Here is a 24522-nt window from a genome sequence, read left to right on the forward strand (position 1 = left end):
AACCACAAATAAATATGTACTATTACGACGATATATTATGAAACATTTGCACGTTAGCGTTAGCGATACATAGCTAATTAACATGATCCGGTCCGTGATCAAATTTCACCGCAACTCACTATCGCGCCAAGAACCATATACTACGTGACAATGGATCACCTACAGCTAGCTTTTGCTTTATTGCTAAAAAATTCTTGCAAGGAAAGATTATTGATACAAAATATGCTGGTGTTTTAATCTTATGATTGAATTGATTTTTGTTGTTGCTCCAAATGGCGTGAAAGTTCGACATTGCGTGAGATGGAGGAGGAAATAAGGAAACAAGATAAAATACTAATGGCGCACGGAAATGCCGGTAGCTTTTATACTTATTAAAGAAAGTAAAGTAAGGGACTAGATACCGTACGAGTATTTTTGAAGCGTTCATAACTTGGAGAAGCCTTTTAAAAGGCAAATAGAAAATTCTCAGGTTGCGCCCGTTCGAAGACTATGTTAATTTCCTTCGCATTGAGTTAGTTTTTTTCCCGCCTAGTGATTATTATCATAAAGCAGGGTTATCAAGGTTACCAGAACACTTCTCATGTTTGTCATCTCTAACGTCTAAAATTACCTGATATACAAATTCTACTCAAATTATGCGTCTTTGACAGGCTTTTAGCAGAAAATGCGTAAGTGGCATCTAAAGGGATTTTTTGCGCAGAATGTGCTAATGGCCCGTACTTTAAGTAGAACATGCTTATATTCCCGGTTTTTACGCTTGACGGATTTGTTTTGACACTACGGATTTTCACTGACAGTTGCTCATTATTATTTCGCAGGTAAAGAAGACGTCAAAGTTTTCTCAAATAATCTAGGTTGAACGATCATTTATTTGAAATGTATTTGCCAAAATGTATTTGCTCGTTTATCCGAGTTAAACTTTGCTCGTGGACCGATCTCAAATGTGTTAAATGCGCTATTATAAAAGTAATATAGGATCCCATCATCCGAAGTTTGTATTTTCTAAGTATTAAATTAACTATTCTAATTCCAAAGTTGTGCTAATGAGGGAGTCAAGCGAATTTTATTAAAAAAGCACGTATGGTAAGTGGAAATGGTTCTGAAATGCACTAACCATAACCTAGTTATGTGACTTTGCACTCACAGTCAGTGCAAGCGAAATTTGATCTCTCCAAAACAGGTTACCATAAGTGCGTTACAATAGCTGGCACTTATGATGAGTGCAATCGGTCCAAGAGCACTCATCGTAACTTATCTTACCTACAGGGCGAAACTATTTACTAAGGTCGGATTTATTTCTTACCCTGTTAACAGAGCATTTAGTAATGAGAGAACTTACTTGAAATATTTCACTGAAAAGAAATAAAAGTAAAAAACAAATTAGGAATACACAACATAAAAATTGAATGGCAAAAGACAAGGACAGCAAGTTAGTGTTTAGAGTACTATGTAATGGTTAACAAGAACCACTGTGGAAAGTTAAATTGGTATGATGTATTTGATTAATATGGTAGTTTCTTGCCTATCAAAGTGCCCCTAATGCCTGAGACAATACTTTCAGTGTTGATATATGAAGTGAATGGTTAAATGGTGAAATATTTCTTCAGTTGAGTGTTGCGTCTTTAAGTTATAAAGGTTTACACTTTTGGTTGTGACATCATCTGGGTATTTGGGTGGATTTGTTCTAACCTGTAATACTAAACACAGGCCATTATTATGAGACACCACATTTACAATAAACATTGTGTAAACCATGAGTATTATTTTGATATTTATTAAATACTTTTTTGCTTGAACAAGTTGGAATTTCTATTTTTAATTAATACCCAGATGATGTCCGAGCCAAAAGTATTAACCTCTATATCTTCAAGATGCATCACTCAAATTATATGAAATAATGTTTTATCATTCAACTATTCCCTTCATGTAGAATTAATACTTATAAACGTAGTGACTCAGGTATTTGGGGCACTTTTACCTATTGCAATGTTTTGTCTTCATCAGCAAGTATGACCAGACCTTAAAATACCGGCTGGGCATCAAACAATTTCAGGCTAGAATCTGAACCTGTCTGGTCAATTTGACCAGTAACGTTGATCCAGAAAAGGTGTATAATTTAAGATGGAGCTAAAATGAATTTGCCTTGTCCTCACTACCAGGGAATGACAGGCTATTATTTTAAGCCCTAAGTAGAAATGAAAACAGTTTTCTAGGTCTAGGGTAAGGTGCAGCCTTACCAGATGGATAGCCTTCAATTTTGAATTTCTTGCCCAGTGCTACCTCCTTTGTTGCATCAACTGCAGCAAGGACACCTTTAACCTAAACAAGGAAAATCACCGTTATATAATAAAAAATTCTAAAGAAAGCTTTCTGGAGTGAATCATCCTGTTGCATCTTTTTATATGTTACTACCTGAAACATTTATGTACAAAGTATATAACACAATATTTTTTAGTAATTTATGATTTCTATTATTATGGTATTGAAATAAAGGTGAAAAAGCAACCAAATGACAATATTTTCTCAGGTGGTAGCATAGTTAAAGCTATATGTTACCCCTTCATCCTTGAGGGTCTTGGCAGCGTCTACATACTCAGGCTTCATCTGCTTACAGTGACCACACCCTGTAATTTTGAATAATATGTTATAAACCAATCAATAATGTGCATCTACATAAGGAAGATATTGACCAGGAAGACATTGACCAGGTTGTAGTTATATTACAAGAAACCAATACCATATTTTTCCCCTCATGGTCAAAAAAGTTGGGGTTCATGTCACACTGTCCCTAAGAATATATAAAATATTGCTTCCAATGAAACCAAATTATTTAAGCATGCATGGGTATTTTCTCTCTCTCAATGTAATATACATTTAAGGACATCTGTGGACATTGCTCGCACACATCCTAATTCTTCACAAGTTTAAAGGACACTCATTCCTCCTCATGATGACATCATTATTTTTGTTATCACCACTTGATAACTAGTCATGTAGCTCACCACAGGTCCCAAAATGATTGACTTCTAAGTCATTTTGTTTGTACAGCATTGCACAGTGACCTCCTTCTTTGTTTCCTTTTATGTGTTGTATATTGTTTTGTCAACTTGCAAAGTTTCAGGAAATTGACATTTACTTCGCATTTTCCTGCGAACGTCCTTAACTTGACTTACATGGAGCATAAAACATGACAAGAACAGATGGGTTGTTTTCCATAAATCCATCAAAAGTGTCATCTTTCAAGTGAACCACATCACTTGGGACATCACTCCACTCCTCTTCCTTGTCCTGTGGAGGCGGGGCTGTGGGGCTGAAGGAGAAACAGATCACATATTTGGTCAATGCTACTACCTAAAGGGACTAAATAAGAAAATAGGCTGGAGGCTGGAGGAGTTTTATGACTAGTATTGTTTAGTTCCAGAAATTATCAATAATCCCATGGAGGATTTTTCTTTAAGATCTCCTCCCCCACCCCTGGAAATTCACATTTTTTTCCATACAAAGTCTGTAATTTCTATTCTTTCTCTGACCCCCCCTTTCGGAATTTCCAAATTTCTCTCCGGGATGTTTATTCTCTACTTTCACATCCCCATAATGCCTTGCGTCTTTTGGGGTAACCAATCAAAAAACTGTCCCAAATTGAAAGGTTTCTTAATTGAATTTATACTATACCTGCTTTTATCTGTACAGTACTGATTATCAGTTTATTCCAAGTTATTTTTGCGTGTACAGATCATCAAGAGTTTTGGTCTTACAGAAAATGTATTGACTTACGAAACATTTTTTAAGATTTACCTTAAACGTCTTCAAGCTTCTATCTTTTTCCGTTTTTTACTTCTTCATTTTATTTTTGGATACCAAACAAGGTATTGTCAACATTGTTGCCCCCCAAAGACGCAAAGTATTATGGGGATGTGAAAGTAGAGAATGAATAATATCTTCAACTACACATCCTTACTTTTTCATCCACTCAATGAGAGCTTCCTTTTCATATTTGCCAGAATATCTAAACTTTTCATCTCCTTTCCTGGTAATTTAAAAGACAGCAAGTAAACAGCAGGCCTTAGATGCTTTACATATATAACTGCACACATAGCATGCACATTCATTTTCTATTCCACAATTACTGATTTATTGGGTGAATACTACTTGATTCAGGGATGTAGAGTGCAAAATTTTTATGTGGTGAGGGGGGGGGGGGGGGGGGACTAAAATGAAAGATAGATTATGAAAAGAAAGATTTATGCATGTGCCTGCTGATATGCAAAGTGCTTGATCCTAGCATACATGTAAAAGAATTTAGTTTAAAATTGTGAGTATTTTAGCAATATTACAAATGTGAAATTCAAAAAATCATTTCTCACAAAGTCGAACCCCCTGGCTCCTATGTCCCAGTGATACTCAGCTGACAGAATGACCGGCATACTCTTAACACACTCTCAGGTGACGATTGGGGATGATTGCAACAACAAACTCCAATATATCCCTTTTATATAACTTTCTGTAATTAAGTGAACTGATAAATTTCTCTACTCTGGTAAAATGTCTGAGTGGTTGAAGTTGGTAATTGTTTGGATAAAAGAGAGCCAATAACATATCCACCCCATATTGGTCCATTAGAATATTGTATAATCATATAAATACATTTCAACAAGCCTTACTCAAAGTAGATAATTGTTGGGAATCCAGTGATGTTGTACTTCATGCGTGTACTATATCCTTCTTCGGTGTCTACATCCATACCAGCTAGCACCTAGTGTAACAAACAAGACATTCTTTCACAAATTTCAAACAGACATTAATGTCCCCCCTCCCAAAACATCTAATGAAACTAAGATTCTTGTTTAGTCATTCTTTTATGTAAGGTTCTGGGTTTGAACCCCGGGGGGGGGGGGGGGGGTACTCCCATGTATGGACTATACAGGGATGATCTGCTGAACAGGGTATGGTTTTTCTGGCTTCTTGTTCTTCTTGCAATTTCACTCAAGTTCCAAGTTCTTCCTGAGTTTCCTGTCATATTTAGGGTTTCTACTTTCGTATTGACCAAAACTGGTTATTGTATTCGTAAAAAAACAATACCCGGAATGACATGATAATTGAAACAGGAACTCAGTGCAATAAATTATATCTTTTGTCATAAAAAGGGTCTACAAATTTGAGTTTTTTTTTGTCATAAACAGGGTACCCCCTTTCAGAATCCCAGCAGAACACCCCTACCCAAGTTAACATCACATCACATCACATCACATCACATCACATCACATCACATCACCACACACCACACACCACACACACCACACCACACACCACACACCACACACCACACCACACCACACCACACCACACCACACCACACCACACCACACCACACCACACCACACCACACCACACCACACCACACCACACCACACCACACCACACAAGTTCTGGCGGGGTACCCCTTCCAGGGTTTGAACCCTGAGACATTTACTTACTTCCTATTTTGAGGCCTGCAGAATGGATGGCCAACTAATTTATATTTTAGTCAACACAAAATAGTATAGCTACTTGTAAGTTATAGTTATTAGAGGGGAATATTAACTATGTAAGAACCTTGCACTAATAATTACATTGTTTGGCAAATCCTGGTGAATTGTGTAATTGTACTACCGTAGTTCTTCAACATCTTTACAATCTTTTCACCTCAATAGATCTCTTTAGCTTTGTTGTTTGTTGTACAAATTTCAGACCATGTGATGCCACTCTTGGGAGTTTATTCTTTCAATACATGTGTAAATATTTTAACAAGTTTGTCAAAAAGAACAATTCTCAAGGGAATGTCATGTGATCTGAAATGGGCAATTTGCATACGAAGCTAAAGAGGTCTATTGTTGTGAGTCAGTATGGCAATATTCAAGCCTTCGAAAATGGTATGAAAAAGATCTTATCTAGGAATTAAATATGTGGAAAAACTGGATGAAAAATTGCTAAGCCTGAATTGAAAGCCTTTTCGAGTTCCAAATTACCACTTGATTACAGACTCATTTACACAGGGTTAGCATCAATTTTGTGTAGAATATTCATGTGTTCCAGTCAAGGTCCATCGAATTTCAAAGTGTTTGTATTGTTGGAGTTGTCCATTTACTTTACCATTGGTATTTATGAATGTTTAGACACCGATTTGAGGCTAACCCTGTGTAAATAAGTCTGCAATCTAGGAACACAAAGTGGTAATTTGGAACTCGAAAATGGTCTATTGAAAGCCTTTGGACAAATTAAACTACTTACTGAATCATCCTTGAGTTCAGTTGCTGCTGATGCAAACTCTGGCTTGAACTTCTTACAGAATCCACACCCTGTTGTGTCACACATTGTAATTAGGGACCATTCATTTTTTTTTCATTTTTTATCTGGAAGGGGGAGGGGAGTAAGAGATTTTCTTGGTATTAAATCCAAACAAGAAACCTTACCCATCTCTTTTGTTGTCTAAGAAATGGCCCTCCCTTGTTAAATTCCTTTCTGTTTATTACAAAGGTGCTGTACGATCCAGATTATTTTGTGTGCCCCCCCCTCCCCCTCGACCCAAGCTCTTGAGTGTGATCTGTCTTATTACTTACTCCACCACAAATCCAACCAAAAATAAACAAATTATAATCATATATATTTACATAAATTACTTACATGGTGCATAGAACATTATGAGGACTGGCTTCTTTTCCCTTCTAAATACCTTGTTTAGTTGCTAAAAAGGATAGATGAAGATAAAATTCAATTTTACTAGGTTCTGTCTACTGAAAAATTAGTGCATAATTTATAGTCGTAGGACAAGGATGTTCAGTTGTATTACTCCTCTTTCTCCCTACACAACTTTATACTCTATTTTATACTTACTGTTTCATTTCCTATGTGAACAACATCTTCAGCTCCTGGTTCTTCTTCCCAGGGTCTATCACCAGTTGGATTATTCATAAAACTCATCATGGACTAAAGAAATACAATGTAATGATTATAAATACTTGTAACAACAAGGTATCCTGTAATGAGCTCCTGCCTCAAGGTGTCCTTTTCACTGACACCATCTTGGAATATTCCAAAAAACATTGTCAGTCCAAGATCTAATACTATAGTTGAACTGAAGCTAAAAAGAACTTTAGTGCTTTTATGCTTTCTTGCTAAAATACAAAAAATTCACATTATTAACTCAAAGGTCATAGCTTTATATTCCAACTTAAAAGGAAACTATGTTGTTGAGCTATGAATATATTACAATTTGCAGCATATTACTCACTCCCAAATAGTTTCAGATCTCTGACTAAAAATGGTTTTTGAAAAAGGTGTGTACTAAAAGCCTGTAAATACTCAATCAAATGCTTTTCCTATGCAAGATGATAAACTTTCAACCAAATCCCTAAGCAACATCTTATTCTAAGTGAGGTGCTTTGCATGAAAATGAAATTATTCATGGCAACCATATAAAATATGAGCTCAGAAAAAAAATCTGAGCACCAGATTGATTTTTAACTTTTTATCTTCTAAGGTGCATTGTTTATACTTGCATTGTCAACGTAAAAGAGAAAAGATAGCATATAGAATATGGCATACTTTCCAGTCAACTAATGACTGATTTCAATGAATATCATTGACTTACCTTGAAGGTATTTTTACGGTCATATTCTTTATTAAATTTTCCATCTCTGATAAAGATAAAATAATGCACATCATGGCTCAAGATAATCAATAAAAGTATAATTAACTGGCAACATTTTTTAATTTTACAGTGCAATGCACCTAACCATGGCCACCCAACTTATTTTTTTACTAGTTAGCCAATCAGACAGTGAGAATTTGTGCATTTGCACGTGACCTCACTCAGCATGACCCCAAATATTTAAAATTATTTTGTACTTTTTGCAACAAAAACTCTTAAAATAAATGGTTATGAATTTGCCTAGGTGATACCTATTTTGGTCCCTTTGCTGGCAAACACTGTACACTTTCGAGAAAAATCTTTTAATTGATGGCAACACTTGGTGGAAAGGATTTGACAGCATTGGTAAAAAATAAATTGGATGGCCACTTTTAGGCAAGTGGTACTGTAAAAAGCTGTACTCTTAACATACTTGTAATGCATGAGAGAAACTGGCTTGGGTGTTACTTTCAGCTTCTTGCATAATTTTTTACTAGTACTGAAATAAGTAAATGAAATAATTATTACGATAAATATTAGCTTGAAAAATAAATTTAATTGCATTGAAGTTTTAATGGGAAAAAAGATTCTCATCACTCATGGAATAAAAAGAAATATTTATTGCTCCTTGCATAAATGTTAACTGCTTTTTCGTAAAGTTTTTTCAAAGGCATAGTTACAACCATCATAGTTACATTTTAAAGGCAAAGGGGGAAAAGAAATGAAGAGAACAGAAGAAAGAGTAAAAGGAAAAAGTGAAGAAATGATAAAAAAGAGAGAAGAAAGGAAGAGAAAAGACATCAGGAATGAGATGAGATGAGATGAGATGAGATAAGACAAGACGAGAGAATAAAAGAGAAAAGAAGAGAAGAAAAAATGTTTCCATGGAGATCCCCATTGCCTGATCAGCTGGCAACCAATCCTAGACAATTAATTGCGATCAAGAATAAACAAAGCACAAAATAAGATTTGTTTTATAAATCATTTTACTTACCCACAATCGATATATGCTATCGTTCCCTTCCCCTTGATCTCCTTGGCAACATCTCCAAGTAGTCCCATGCGCTTGGAGGCATCTTTGTCTGCAGAAAGGAAACAAAGAAGAAAGAAGCAGTTTAAAAACAGATGAATACAAATAGATGAATGGCTAGACAAAAGGATTGAGAAAAATATTACAATATAGACGGGTAACGAAGCGTGAAACGTATTCTTGTCTGGGTAATTTTCAATTTCAAAAGCAAAAACTGAATTATCTTTTTATTGTTTTTCTGATCGTTAAATGAACAATTGCTTTTTAATATTCCCAAAAGGGGAAACTCTTGAAGATAATATATTAGAGAAATTGCAAAATTGAATTAAATTGAAAGCTCTCCTGCTGACATATTTTACGTAAATATTGCATTTGGATTTATTAGTTCTGCTGCTATCTTCTGCTATCGCATCAATATATATATCTCGGTATGAATAACCAACTGTTTGGTATAAAAGAAAAAAGTTAAAGAAGGTGATAGTTATGAATAAAACAGCTGATATTTTTTAAATACTAAGACTAACAATTGGATAAGAAGAAAATATATTTGGATTAGTTTTTAATTTGAGATAGTAAAGGAGCAGTCGGCCTTACCTGATTTACTAAACAATACCAATAAGTTTGTATGAGTTCTTTGAAGCTTCTTAAAAGGTTTGATATCCTCTATGTCCACAATAAAGCGTCTATTATCTGATTTTTTAGCTTGTAGAGTTGATATAGAAATCTGGAGAAAGAATCAAAACAAGTTCACGGATGACTGCAAAGCTAAAACATCTGAAAATATTGGAAAAAAATTGAATGCAAAAAATTACTCACTCACTTACCATAGTTAGTACACTAAAAATGCGCAGCAGTTGATTAAGCTGCAGCATTTTGAAAGGGAAATGCAAAGGAGAAATGAGGAATTTAAATAAAATTTCTATGTTATATTTAGGGGAATCCTGGAAAACTAGTGAGTCCTACAAAGACTGCCACGTGTGATCTCTATCCGCACCGATCCACAGGAAGCCCATAAGACCTTTGAAGCATCCCTTATTTTGATTGGTTGGTTACAAAAATATTAACCAATCAGAATCCGAACTTAATCAGTCATTTCTATTACTTTTTGTGATTGGGTTATTTTAATTGAAAGCTGATCCAATCAAAACCTGCGTTATAAAAAAGGCGATTCTGGAAAAAAGTTGTGTTTCAAGATGGCGGATGAACAGAATGTTGTGGGAAACACTTTTAGATCCGCATCTTATAATGTGATTTTACAAGTTAGTTTTAGAATTTTGACGTTCATTATGAATGGCGTCCTTCTTCGGTACACGACGAGGGACATGCTGGGCGTAGTGAACGTAAGACTAATGTTATTACAACAAACGATTACCTTCGTGTCGCGTGAAGCTTTTCGAAAAGCCTGTCTGAGCAAGTCCACTGAGAAACGATGGCCACAGGTTATAAATTTACTATGGTGCGTCTTTCCTATTGGAGTTGCTTTATCTTCTATCCTTGGATACATATGGATATACTATCTTGAGAGACCTGACCCGGCTCTTGTGTCGAACTATAATCTTGGAGTTCTAGTTTTTGCCAGCACTGGAGCTGTAGAACTCTTGTGTGAACAACTTTGGGTTATCTCACAGGTTTTTCATTTTCTTCGCCTCAAAGTGGTTATAGAAGGAATTGCAAACTTCTCGAGATGTTTCCTAACGCTCTTTCTGGTGATCACATTCCCAAACTTGGGAATCATTTGTTTTTGCCTTGCCCAAGTTTCATTCTCTTTGCTAATCGTAATTCTTTACTACATGTATTTCATCCATCAGATGGGTAAGATTCAAACAGAATTGCCTGAGGAATTTCCTTTGAAGTCTATAAGGGATTTCTTTCCTAGCATTGTAGCAAAAAAACCATTGATAAGCTTAGAAATGGCAAATCTCACTTGGAGTTTCTTTAAGCAATCTTTTCTGAAAATATTTTTAACTGAAGGGGAAAGGTTTATCATGACTATCTTCAAGGTCCTGACTTTTGCAGAGCAAGGTGTATATGATGTAGTTAACAACCTAGGCTCATTAGTAGCTAGGTGTGTTTTTATGCCAATAGAAGAAAGCTACTATACCTTCTTTGCAAATATATTAGCTAGAGACAAAAAGGCTAAAGAACAGTCCCCAGAGGCTGCAAAGATGGCAGCACAAGTTCTTGAAGTGATGCTCAAGTTTATGGTGTTGATAGGCCTGACTATTGTGGTGTTTGGTTATGCCTACTCTTTTCTATTGCTGGATATCTATGGTGGTACCACTCTTAGTGGTGGTGAAGGTGAGTACTCATTACATCCTTGGTTTCCCCCTCACTCTTAGAAGTGGTGAATCTAGTGATGGTTTTCAACCATTCCCAAGACATGGCGACCATGTTGGAGGATATAACAAAAGAATTCATCAACAATTCTTTTGTTAAGTTCCTCCAACATGGCCACCGTGAAAACCATAAATTGGGTGTACATGGGAAGGTACTTCCCTTAGTGGGTACTCAGTACATCTTTCGCAGCTCCTTCTTAATAGTGATGAATCTATTGGGTGTGAATGTGAAGGTACTTCCCTTAGTGGGTACTTGCTGCATCCATGGTGTCCCCTTTTAGTAGAGGTGAATAGGTCAGGAGTTGTGTGTACAATAGGGTAGTTCCCTTGGTTAAGGGGCAGTAAGGGGTATTCATGTGATTGTGATTTTTTTTGATTTTCATGATTTGTGATGAGGAAAAATAATTTTCCATAAATTTAATATTAATTTCCATGATTGGTTATCCTCCTATTTTTATTTGTCTTTAAATCTTTGTAGACCCCTTTATCATCCCTGTTGGTGGGTACTCACTACGCCCATGATGACACCCTTCTTAGTAGTGGTGAATAAAATAGGGCTTGTGTGTATGGTAGGGTATATCTTCCCTTGGTGGGTACCCGTTCCTTCCTTCCACGATTGTACAATCCTGAGCAGAGGTGAAGCTAAAAATTAGGTGTTTGTCCCTTCATTGTTCTTTGATATGCCTTATATGTACTTCTTATATGTACTTATATGTACTGCTTATTTATACACTTGCTACATGTAAATGTTAATATTTCTCTTTTAGGTCCCAGTTTACTACGTTGGTATTGTTTGTATGTCTTGATCATTGCCATCAATGGTATAACGGAGTGCTTTATGTTTGCTGCAATGAACAAGGATGAAGTGGATTCCTATAACTACAAGATGATGATGTTTTCATGCTTCTTCCTGCTAGCTTCTTGGTACCTCACAGTTTTTGGAAGTTCTGGTTTTATAATTGCAAACTGCCTTAACATGATACTCAGAATCTTTCACAGGTAAATTAATTTTGATAATAACTGGGTCTGACATTATTTTTAGTTTATTTCAATAGTTAGGTTTCTATACGAAATATACTGAATAAGGCATTAGAGTGAAGTCATTAAACCTGTGAAATAGATATTAGACTAATACACTTTAGTAGACCCTAATTCCATCATCTTCTTTCGTGTCTATTTGACTATTATACGTTGACTAGTATTTGTTATTTCACGGGTTAAATGACTCCATTCTATGAACAAAATGATGTTTGCACCGAAGCTGGATGGTACCAGCTGGACTACAATACACCTTATTTCAAAAAATTCAGAAGAGGCATGTAATGAAAACACTAGAAATTTACACCTTAATATTTATTTTGATCTTATTATCAATTATTACAGCTTGTCATTTATCCTCAAGTATTTCAAATCAACTCCAGATCTTCAGCCACTCAGAGGGATCTTCCCTTCCTACTTAGTTTTATTGACGTATGCATTGTCAGGCATCATTACTGCATTATCTGAAAGGGTACTGTGCTGTAATCATGGCTGGTTCTATCGTATACTTCACATTGGCATAGGAGCTGTTTGTCTCCTCTTGGTGGCTGTTGCAGTGCTAATCAAGGAAAAGTCTCTGCTTGAATTCGCTTATGAACAATTTATTGGAGCCAAGAAAAAGAAGAAAGACTAAATTCAAGTCTATAATGCAAGGATATGAGAAAAAATTATGAGGTATTGACACCTTCCCTGATAATTGGCTGCAAGTTAACCAACGTGGTGACAGAGTATGACATCACATGCACCGCAAGATTTTGGTGACTTAATTTTGCCAGGCATCTTGAAACATTTTTAAACTAGTCATAAATCAATGCATCCTTAGTACAAGAATCAAAACATAAACAAATCACCTCAAAACATCTCCGATAAAAACAGCACTTTCATACTTCCACATCTGTTATATTAATTGTTCTAAGACCTGAGTATTCGTCTAAATTTCCTTTGCATTTCTTTAATCTATTATTTGATGGATCTTTTCTTCCTAAAAAAATATCGTTTTTCTCAGGTTTTGTGCTCGTGTGTAGTCGAGACAGTCACGATCACCAAAAACAAACGACTCACCACCGCGCATGCTTAGACCTACCGCTGTAGAGCTAAAACTGCTGTCGCAGATAATGAGAAAATCACATTCGGAGAGAATAAAATGTTCAACCAGCATTGCTATGATACCATTTGTATGTTGATGAGTATTTGACGTATTAACTGATTTGTTACATAATTTCGAACCATTTACGTGAGCCCTACACTTTACGTTTTTCTGTAAGATATCCAGGTGTTGTATCGTCAAGTTGGTGGTGACGACTTTCCCTGGAAAGTTTTTCCTGGCATATTCCTTCACACGGTTGTTATCTGTTGCCAAGAACCATAGCGCGTTATTCGTGCTTTCATTGAACTTGAAAACTGTTTGTTCTACGTGTCTTGCGCACTTAAAGAATCCATTAAGCCTAGTAAGGTTTTTGAGGTTATTAAATCTATCGTCCTTAGGAGGCAAGTTTTCAAACTGCAAATCCCCTGTCCTTATATGCACACCAATGGTCGGTCCACCAGCCTCACGTACTTTGTCTTTCCACAATTGAAGGAGGTTCTTCACAGCGCGAGACTTTTCAAACAAGAAATCAAATGCGCAACCGATGAGGGCATATTTAGGAAGCCCGGTAGAAATCAATGGCGTGATGTTCAATTCTTTTGCTCGGCGCATAAGATATGGGTTGTTTTTAATCCCACTTTCGACAAAATACCAAATAGTAGTCACTTCTTCAATCGGCGCATCAAAATAACTGCTTAAATTTGTCTCTGTAAACCAATTATTAAAGTGTTTACTGTCTCGTATTATCCAGCCTCGAGCTTCAAGGCTATTCGCGCCGGCGGTTCCCCAGTAGTGACGGCGCGTTTCTACGTTACTCGGAGGCGAATGATTCCACAGTATCCTCTTGGGCTTCAAATGGTTCTCTATAGGCTCCGGTGTCTGCCAGTTGATTAAGAATGCTCTACCCGTCAATATAGATAGGTAGAATAGTGATACCACTGCACGTAATCTATTGCCATATCCACAGCAGCCTTGTCTGTTTCCCGGTGGACATGTGTATGCCAGGTATTTTTCATTCTTCCTGGACGCTACCATGTCACTATGTAGTCGAGCATACTTATCTTGCCATCCACTGCCGCATAATCTTAATCTGTTACTCTTGTCCCATGTATGGGTTTCAAAGGGGTTTCTTTTGTGTCGTTTTGCAAAGGTATTTTGTTGATGCAAGGCGATCTGGCTTGTCATGTTTCTTTGCGCGTCGTTGATTTTCCTTTTTTCTGTTACAATAATCATAATAATGGTCAGCATTAATCACAGTCATCAAATTCATAGAACCCTTTCAAAATTTTCTTGGGTGCGAGGCTAATGCAAAAACTGCACTGAGAGATTCAGCAAATAAGCCTTTTCATAGTTTAAGAATCGATACCACTGCGCATGCGATTTTATCCCGAATTTCTCACCTTCTTTTGTCTAAACCTTCTTTGGTTCTTAATTAAACAAAAGAAGGTCAGAAATTCGGGATAAAATCGCATGCGCAGTGGTATCGATTCTTAAACTATGAAAAGGCTTATTGCCAACTTTGGAAATGAGTGGAGGACTGGTAACGAGTATTAACATTGTTCGTGCTACTCCTTAAACTCATTGAAAACTCCTTGAATTTAATTCACGTTTTTAAGGGCACTTGAAAAGCTCTTGAATTTTATGGTTTTATAGCTAAACTCCTTGAAAACTCCTTGAATTATTGCATTGATCATTACTTGCATGGTTCTGAAATAGATCTAGTCAGAAAGATTGGAAAATCTGAAAGTCAGCCATGTGCAACCACTGTGTAAAACCTTGGCATAGTTAGCTGAATATACTCCTTAAAAATTCGTTTTTGGGTCCTTGTATACTCCTTGAATAGTCCTTGAATTTTAAGCGTTACCTCGGCACGAACCCTGTTAAAAATTAATCTAATTAAAAACGATATTTATGATGAGAAAGAGCACATCAAAATTACTAGGCTTCTGCAGTTTGGCTTTGATTGACCAAGCAACAGCTAAGTTATAAGCAATCAAAACGTTCAAAGAAAGTTCTGTGATGTTTGGCCGAGTTGCTACACAAAAGGTATCAAACCCAAAATCCAGAAATTTTCTAATTTTGATTTACTCTTTCTTGTTATATTTATTTTTAATTAGGTTAGTTCACAAAACCTGTTTTCAGAAAACATAAGTAAGTCGGACTTATCACTTTATATGTTAAAAGAGGTCTGGAAATTGTTTCTGAAATTCGCGCATGCGCAAACTTTCTTCGCCTTTTCATAGTTAACGGGAGACTTTGTAAAGTATCGTGTTATTCTCACATTGTGATGTTAATTTTCCAACCATTGTCAAATATTTCTTGCCGAGTTTCTTTGCCGTATAAAACATTTACACTTGAATAGACTTTCGGGCTCTGTGATTGGTCGAGCGACAAGTGATTTTAACACACAACTCGAATGTGTGATGAATTTAGTCTGAATGCAAAAAAAAAGTGGGTTTTTTTTTCTATTCAAAATAGAAAAATCAGTAATGAATATAAATAATCACTACTCCAGTCCTTTTAATCTTATAATGTCTGATTAGAGTTTTTCGATTCAGCGGCCCAAAGAAAATATACAGCTTTTCAAACACATATTGCGGGTGTAGTTTTACAACTTTGTATTAGTTTCTCCTCTTAAGTCCTGGCTAAACGAGGAAATATGTTACAGCCAGTCTCAATCACACGCGCCCTCAAGCGATTGTTTCTGTCTCGACGAAGAAGATTTTTGGTGGACTTCAATCACAAGAAGTTTCCATGTAATAACATTGTCGGAAAATACAAAGCTAAAAGGTTACTTGCCTATAGAATGTCATGGGAACGCCTTGATTGACGTCCACCAAAAGCTTCTTCGTCGCGACAGAAACATTTTCTAGAGGGCGCGTGTGATTGAGAATGGCTGTAACATGTTTCCCCGATGTTTCCCAGTTTAGCCACATGCGAAACATTGCTGCGTGCAACAAATTTTGCTTCCAAGACGCAAAGATGTTTCAGCTGTGCGTCAGAAACATTTCATGCTTCGATCCAAGACACATGGAAACGATGTTCCCGATGTTTCCTCTTTTAGCCACAAAAGTCAACATTAAATTCTAAAAAGGTTCGTTACTTAGCAACGCTCGCTCTATCTTGAAAATGCGCTTGCGCTAAACAATGTTGAGACTGTCGTGTTTCCTGGCAGTTTTGCCACCTTTGGAAACATTCAAGAAAACGTTTCCTCGTTTAGCCAGCGCCTTCGGTGTAAAGCGGCGGAAAATACTAATTTTCAGGGTTTTTTTACTGGAATATTCGAGTTCAAAAGCCATGCAAAAGGCATGTTAAATAAACATGATTATTTTCATTTAAGCAGTCTTAACAGTTTTATATAACAATATATAGCGGAAATATTAACGCGGAATCTTGAAAAAGATAGAAAAATAGTCTATTACAAAAGCTAGAATTTTGCTCTATTTATAATAGGCTTTGTCAATGACGATAAAAAGCTATTGCTGATGAATGGATCTCGTAAAACTGAAGATTAGACCCATTCATTCCTTAGACATTCAAAATCCTACGAGATGAATAGATGAATGAACCTTTCACACTTGAAGAATTATTAACTTTTATCCTCCTTGTTGTGGCTTTTTAACATGCTGCTGTACTACTGCTACCATCATATAGACTGGAAGCTAAAGGGCTAAAACATTTGTCCTCATCGTACCAAGTTCCGAAATCTAGCAATATTCAAAATATTGTTAACTTTATTTCATTTAATAGTAGCAAATAAACTACAAAAAAAAACCCTGATTTTTGTGTAGGGTACTTTGGGATATTTCTTCAGATGGAATTTCTCCGCATAACATAATTGAATTTTTTATAGCATACATCGGTAATAAAACATTAACTATGGAACGACTAATAAAATAACCCTCTTGGACTCAGGAACCTAGTGGTAAATGAAAATTCTGGAAGCGAGAAACGAGCGACAGAATTTTATCCCTGTACTGTTCCCGAAGATGTCCCCTTTGACTCGTTTTTATCTAGTACAGAATTTTACACAATGCACATTGAGGTTTGAAATTAAGAAAAAACGTGAAATAAAGAAAAGAAAAAATGAAGAAGTATATCTCACCTATGATAAATATGTTGTAAGTGATGATCACCAGGGTAATAACGATGAGGAAAACCAAACTGGAAAAATTGGCTGGTCTCTTTAGGTACCTTAAGACATTCACCATGCTCTCGGAGATATGACTTGAACAGTCACTTCTTGATGAGTATTCAGCAAATAAATATAATATAGTGTAGAAAACCTCTCAAACGCCTCTAGTCTTATTCTATCGTAACATTCTTTGAGAAGCAATTTTAAAAACAATATAATATTTATAAAGGGAGATTTAATCTCTCTCTTCGGCTACTTTAGCTTTGAAGGCGAACGACAAAAGAATACAAAATCCTGGTTTATCTGTCTACTTTTCATATCATGTAAACAGGTTTTGCCCTTATCATTACTTGATGCCAGTTCATAATACACCCGACACCCGTAAAAACTTGGAGCTAATTTAAGCAGCAAGTGAACAACGGTTTCGATGGTAACCAACATTCTTGTTTGGCTTTTACCACGTCAAAGGCTTTACAAACAAGATTTTTTTTTCATTTGCACTGAATTGAAGCGCCGAACTATAGTGAACCATAGAAAAACTGTCACGGGCCAGTATAAAGTATATAACAGCTGCTAACGCTAACGCCGGGTCATTAACGCTATAATATATTCCTTTCACAACTTAAAAGGACAATCATTTGGGTTCATATAAAATCCATTAAAAGGCCATTAGAGTTTCATTTTTATCGCAACAAATTTGGTTTAAGGTGTCAAGTACAAATTTAAAAACAATAGAAATAAAGAATAATACGTGTTTAAAAATCGGCGTGCAGCCGGATTGTTTTATCAGCCCTAAAAACACTTGATAAGATACAATAGAGTTTATTTGAACCAATACTTCAAAGAATCATGCCTGGCACTTTGACCACGTTTAGCCGTCAGAATACGTGGAAGTTCGCCCTTTTTATGGTATAAAAAACGCGCGAACAACGTAAAGCTGTCAATTATCAGCCATATTTACTGAAAAGATGAATTGCTCGTCTCACAGAACTCTAGAAAATGACCAATAATTAGTTAGCAATTAGTTTTTTTCTTCTCAAAAGTTGGGTATTATAAAGTACTTTCGAAAAGCGAAATTAATAGAGGGGCATCGACTTTGTTTTGGGGATAGTTTGCTTATCAAAACCGTGACGTCATCACGATGTACGTCATGGGTTCGTACTTTCTGTATGGTACAAAAACATGTGGATCACCAAATACATTTATTGGTACTGAATAAAATAATGCAAAATGTACCTGGGATGTTCCTACCTTTCGGCAATTATAAGAAAGTATTGGTAAGAATGCTAATCAGTCAGTTTAATACTCAACTACGTTATCATTGCATTTACAGCACTATTCAGGGAGTATGTTCATCAACACCGGGGATCAATTGCAAGTATATACGAGTAATAAGAGTTTAAAGTTGAAGAAAATTGCTATACTTTACGAATACTTTTAATGGTGACTGTTCTAAAAATCGTTTATCAGCCAGCGATATACGGATTTTACTTTCATATTACCTTTTTTTAAAGCGTAATGATTGATAATGACTGTATATAAATATCCTTTATGGTCCAATAAAGCCTACTTCTAAAGGAGCTAGAACGTATGAGGATATTTTCAGTATAATTCGTCTTTGTAAATACGAACGTGACATGTAAAGGTGTGACGCTGTAGCATCAAAGGCCACACCCACTTCTTTTAGAATGCCTTGCGGTCACGAACTTTGGGTAACGCAACGCTGTTGTTGTTAGTAAAAGCACTTGACTCTGGAAAAATGATCCTTTATTGTGGATAATCTTAATTTTATTAATCCATCTTTTCAAACTATGTAGTTTTATAGTATTTCAAGCTAGTAGTTTGCTTTTTTTTAAATATCTTGCTCTTTAAGGAAATATTTAAATTCATTTGATCGTACCGAACGGCCGCTTTTTCTTCGAAATTTCTCCAATTTTAAATCTCCATTACTCGTCGCAGAACAAAATACCCAAAACAATCACTTTACTCAAGATTAGAACATTGTTTTAACTTCTCAATTACTAAATATCGACGTTTTATTTTATATAGCACATGGTTTAAATATTTTTTGAAAGTTCTTTATATTTGATGACGTGCCAAAGTAACTTGGTAATAAAACATTTTTCGCCAACATAAATTTATTGGAAAATAATACAATTTCACAGATTTAAAGCCAAGACAATGTTAAAAAAAGTTTTTTAACAATCAAGTCCATAAACATTTTTGCAAGGCACGCGAAGCACTCGAAGTTGGATGATATTTTGGCTCTCTCAGAGGGTCAATTATGCACAAATTGGTTTTCCTCGTTTTTCTCGGAAATAAAGCCATATTTCAAAAAACGAAGTATACCACGATTTGTCTTGGCTATATGTCTACCTTATACTTGAATATAAGCGAAATCGATTTTTTGACTGTTGCCAGCAAATTTCGATTTTGTTTGATAGTTGCTGACATCTACTCTTTAAAGAAAATATAAAAGTAGCAGCCCAAAAGGGTGGAGCGCGAACGGGACGTGAGCGAGACGTGACGCATGCGAGGCAACCCTCCACAGGATTAGTATAGGTAATCGTATGGGGCCGGGTAAAATTAAGGATTAATTTCACGAGTGTTTTCAAAGTTTTGAAATTGCACGACTCGTGAAGCGACACGATTACGATTACCCGTTTATCATATATAGGGCAAAATTCAACGAAAAAATCCATCTTGAAACCAATATAATGCATGTACGCTGTCAATGATCCTTTCCTGAGCTATCAAATCAAAAGTTGTTATGGTTCAAAAGAATTTAAGTCATAATTCAAACATTATTACATTTGCTCTATTCTATCAAACTTTGGACAATAATTACTGCAATGTTTTCTTCTGTACAAAAGAATATCATCGATCACTTCAACTTATATTAAACAATAACTATTTGCCAATGTAAAACCACCAGTAATGTCAATCACGTGTCAATCTATTGCAAAAGGCCTATAATTAAGAATTCTCTTGCACTCGGGTCTTCTATTTAGTACAGAAGTATACAACTATTGCGTTTTTTCGAAAAAAATCTTGTATATCTCACCTTTGATAGATATGTTGTAAGTGATGATCACCAGGGTAATAACGATATATTCAAAGCAAATCTAAAAATATTGACTGGTCGTCTCTTCATGTACCTTAATACATTCGCCATGCTTTTAGAGATTTGACCAGTCACTTTTGGTCGATATTTAGATTTTATTAACCGAGCGGGAGGTCTGTACGGGATAATCTTGACCGAGGTCAAGATTATCCCGTACAGACCGACCAAGCTCGGTTGATAAGAGTTTCATTATATGACCACTTTTCATTAAAAAGGACAAAATGTTTTCGCCGTAAGATTAATATGCGATCGGACCGGTTAGTACCGGAGAATCTAGACCGCGATGCGATCTATCCAATCAGATTGCTCGATTTGCTAGTGTCCAGGCTCTAAGATTCACGGTCATATAATAATGAACTAAAATGAACAAAACCTTTCGAACGCAACCAGTTTTATTCCATTAATTTAATATTCATATAGCGCGATTCTAACATATGTATTCATATGTATTGTGATATCTCTCTATTTTTAATTGGAATAAAATGTCCCACTGCTACATTTTGAAGTCGAAAGACAAACAAATGGCTTAACAGTCTAATTTTCATCCATTTCCATACCATGTAAACAAGCTTTGCCTTATTTGATCCCAGTTCACAATACATCTTAAGAAAATAGAGCTAATTTGAGCTTCATTTCAAAACCCGCAACGAGCGAACATTGGTTTCCATAACAACCAAAGTAACAAGGCACGTCTCTTATCTCTGAGTTTTTATGATCAAAATATTGAATGATCATCATTGTGTCTCCTCGCATTGAAACCGTAGACCCAGTCTGTCTTCTCTTTAACTCTGTATAAAGTGGACGTAATTAAGATAACCACAGAAGAAGCTTTTTCTCAGCGGGGAATCGAGCGGGGATCTTAAAGCTCGTATGAATATGTAAGGGCCTGGAAACAAAAATACCCAGAAGGCGTTGTGATTCCAGGCACAGGCAGGCCGTAGCCTAGTAAAGAGCAGTGTCCCACACAAAACACATGCTCAAACAAGCTTATAGCAGTTTCTACCTATACACTTTTACAGCAAGCTTTCTTAAAATTGTAGCCTTAATAGGTTCTTATGTGGAGGGTGCTTTTTTTCTTTTCTTTTCTTTTTTCTTTTTTTTATAAGTGAAAATTTTAGCCTAACAGGTTCTTAAAACCCAGGTTCTTAGTACGCGGGTTTTGTTCAGTCGTTTTCGGTCAGTTTGAATGTAGAATCAGATCATGATTAGCCTATTAAAACTACTGCTTCGCAATATTTACAAGCATTGTTCATTTTCAATTTGATACCATTAAATTCTCAGCTGACTAGACGTAAACCTAAACGTTTTCGCACGATTTGAGGTTCAGAGCCCATGAAAATATTGAGCATTGAATATTTAGTGCATGAAACACACAACACTATTGGCTCTGTGTAGCACAAGAATTAGGAGTTGGCGTGAAATGTGTTTCTTGTTGACTACTAAACCAAAATAACGGGGCCACAATAGCGGGAGTTTTAACAGTGAATGTGCCCCCGACTACCGGGGGAAATGTCTGATTTTAACACCACTTAAATGTTAAATTCCCCGGTATTTCGCGGGGGTCGGGGGTGGGGGTTTCAATTGACTAGCGCATAAATTATGCTAATGCTATTGTTTTCTATTGTTTAATCAGCACTATTTACTACTAGATAGTGTAATATTCTGCCCCATCTATTGTTAATATTAAGATATGGAAAGGCAGCTCTGGCCTGGAACAAATCCTGGCCGGAGAGCAATAAATGGGACAGAATGTGGATCAACTCGGCTTGCTCGTGGGCGGGTGGGTGGGACAAAAAACGTATACTTCTTCGTCGGTGGTTTAATGAGAGTGATTAATTCATGGCGTCCTTTCCCTTTTGTATTAGTATAAAGTCCGTGAGAATACATATTAACAATTCCTCTGGGACATAATTTACATATTCAAGTTGACTATGAATAGTGCAAAGTGTTGCACAGTGTTGTCTTTACTTTCAAAATACTTGTCGCACTTTGGAATATCAAAAAATAGACTCTTCCATAGTCTCTCGCTTGGTCGCTGCACTCTCCACGTTTAGAGACTGTAACGGTACAGTGCCGAAAGGGCTTCTTAAAGTGCGACAGTTTTTTTCATTGAGAGCGAAAAGTTTTAATTATTTCAAAGCACCACAGAACAGACCTTCAAGATGATTTGTATTTTTCTTTCTAAGACTCTCCGTTCTCCATTTCTCCATCTTCAATTCTCTTCTTTATTTATATTTTCAGTCCTTTTTTGTTGTTTTTATCTGTTCAGTCTCTATGTCTGTATAAAGTTTAACAAAAAAATCCGTTTGATACTTCCGCACGCAAATGTAAACTTTTCAAACAACGGCGCTAGCCAACTTCCTCAGATCTTCAGTATAGTACAAAATGCTATGGAAATCATATCAAGTCTAATAAAACTCTCCTCCTTCCTTTCTTACTTGATCTTTGGAAACCGTTCGTAATTACTCTTCCTGTTTCAATCGTAGCTGTTCAAGTATCCCGTGCAAAGCGAAGACTATCATCCCATGTTTGGTCATTTTCATTGTGAATTCAGATCATAGTGTAAGGGTCTTAGGACCCGACCATTAATCTAAATTTCCTTTCTTCGTTGTTTAAGGTGGCTGCCTACTTTTGAACGTTCGAATTGAGCCCACGATGAGCGCGAGCTCAAAAACCGCTGAAAAATCTACAAGATTTTATTGAAGAACCATACGCGCTTTGAGCTTCAATAGGGCAAAAGCCTCAAATTTTGCACGGGACTCTATATTTTTTAATAGCTCATTTGAAAAAACTCCTAAAAATCTAGGTTATATCAACATTTTAGAAAAAGTTTAAATCTGTAACACATAAAAAAATAGATTTTTGTAGGGATTTTTGTTCCACTTTATGAGATTTTTTAAGGGCACCGAAACTACAAAATATGACAAATCAATGTATTTTTTTGTATTTTTGTCGAAAATATCCATGTATTATTGTAGAATGATTGTCTAGCCTCCATTCGTGCAATCATAGAGTCTGCAAATAACTATTATCTTATGAATCTTAATTTTTTTCTAATCACTTCCGGTGGCGCAATTTTTTTACTCCAAAAGCTCGTGCGTAGACTTCCATTAAATGCTGATTATCTCGAAAAAGAGCTCGGGACACCCTATTTTTCTTTCCAGATTTGGAATCAGCATTAAATTTCAATTCGGAAAATCGAAGTTTTAAAAAAAATTTCCAAAAGTAGGCAGTCACCTTAATTCATTATTTGATGTGTGGATCTTTTCTTCCTAAAAAATCTTATTTTTCTCAGATTTTTTGCTCGTGTGCAGTCAAGACAGTCACGATCACCAAAAACAAACGACTCACCACCGCGCATGCTTAGACCTACCGCTGTAGAGCTAAAACTGCTGTCGCAGATAATAAGAAAATCACATTCGGAGAGAATAAAATGTTCAAACAGCATTGCTGTAATACCTTTTGCATATTGATGAGTATCGTTGAATATCGTACTATTATCGTTGATCTTGGTGTGATTTGTACGATTGGCACAGAACAGAGTCTTATTAAATGGTACAACATTGTAACAAAATGCTGAACCATTGAATCCAGTCGTAAAGTTACACTCGATTGTATCATTTAAGATTGTTGTATTATGTAAAATATCCAGGTGTTGTATCGTCAGGTTGGTGGTGACGACTTTCCCTGGAAAGTTTTTCCTGGCATATTCCTTCACACGGTTGTTATCTGTTGCCAGGAACCATAGAGCGTTATTCGTGCTTTCATTGAACTTGAAAACGGTTTGTTCTACGTGTCTTGCGCACTTGAAGAATCCATTAAGTCTTGTAAGGTTTTTGAGGTTATTAATTCTTTCGTCCTCACGAGAAAAATAGTCAAACTGTAGATCCCCTGTCCTTATATGCACACCAATGGTCGGTCCACCAGCCTCACGTACTTTGTCTTTCCACAACTGAAGGAGATGCTCCACCGCGCGCGACTTTTCAAACAAGAAATCAAATGCGCAACCGATGAGGGCATATTTAGGAAGCCCAGTAGAAATCAATGGCGTGATGTTTAATTCTTTTGCTCGGCGCATAAGATATGGGTTGTTTTTAACCCCACCC

At 36.2% G+C, this 24522-nt stretch overlaps 3 protein-coding genes across 3 annotated transcripts in view; 1 reads left to right on the forward strand and 2 right to left on the reverse strand.

Moving 5' to 3' along the window:
* The window catches only part of LOC116305047 (uncharacterized), a 32186-nt gene extending 22516 nt beyond the window's left edge, over window positions 1-9670 (reverse strand). The window contains exons 1-14 of the mRNA XM_089027491.1: window positions 9521-9670; window positions 9291-9420; window positions 8661-8748; window positions 8100-8165; window positions 7628-7673; window positions 6871-6963; window positions 6661-6721; window positions 6268-6335; window positions 4662-4753; window positions 3959-4027; window positions 3174-3310; window positions 2557-2624; window positions 2238-2319; window positions 1340-1352 (exon numbers count right to left, since the gene is read on the reverse strand). Coding sequence (XP_088883617.1) covers window positions 1340-1352; window positions 2238-2319; window positions 2557-2624; window positions 3174-3310; window positions 3959-4027; window positions 4662-4753; window positions 6268-6335; window positions 6661-6721; window positions 6871-6963; window positions 7628-7673; window positions 8100-8165; window positions 8661-8748; window positions 9291-9420; window positions 9521-9568 — 1061 coding nt within the window. The 5' untranslated portion in view covers window positions 9569-9670. The remainder of the gene's footprint in view (window positions 1-1339; window positions 1353-2237; window positions 2320-2556; window positions 2625-3173; window positions 3311-3958; window positions 4028-4661; window positions 4754-6267; window positions 6336-6660; window positions 6722-6870; window positions 6964-7627; window positions 7674-8099; window positions 8166-8660; window positions 8749-9290; window positions 9421-9520) is intronic.
* A 214-nt stretch (window positions 9671-9884) lies between these two features.
* LOC116305046 (man(5)GlcNAc(2)-PP-dolichol translocation protein RFT1) lies at window positions 9885-13237 on the forward strand. Its single transcript, XM_031714874.2, has 3 exons — window positions 9885-10994; window positions 11800-12031; window positions 12416-13237. The coding sequence occupies exons 1-3, from the start codon at window positions 9890-9892 to the stop codon at window positions 12702-12704; spliced, it is 1626 nt and encodes a 541-aa protein (XP_031570734.1). The 5' UTR covers window positions 9885-9889; the 3' UTR covers window positions 12705-13237.
* Window positions 12368-24494, reverse strand: LOC148912309 (uncharacterized). The gene is made up of 2 exons (XM_089027406.1): window positions 23876-24494; window positions 12368-14374 (listed from the first exon to the last, which is right to left on the reverse strand). The coding sequence occupies exons 1-2, from the start codon at window positions 24492-24494 to the stop codon at window positions 13053-13055; spliced, it is 1941 nt and encodes a 646-aa protein (XP_088883532.1). The 3' UTR covers window positions 12368-13052.
* Window positions 24495-24522: the final 28 nt, after the last annotated feature.

This window comes from Actinia tenebrosa, unplaced genomic scaffold (assembly GCF_029948245.1).
Source record: "Actinia tenebrosa isolate PJP-AT-01 unplaced genomic scaffold, QUT_ActTen_1.0 PGA_scaffold11__36_contigs__length_13525064, whole genome shotgun sequence".
Lineage (NCBI taxonomy): Eukaryota > Metazoa > Cnidaria > Anthozoa > Actiniaria > Actiniidae > Actinia > Actinia tenebrosa.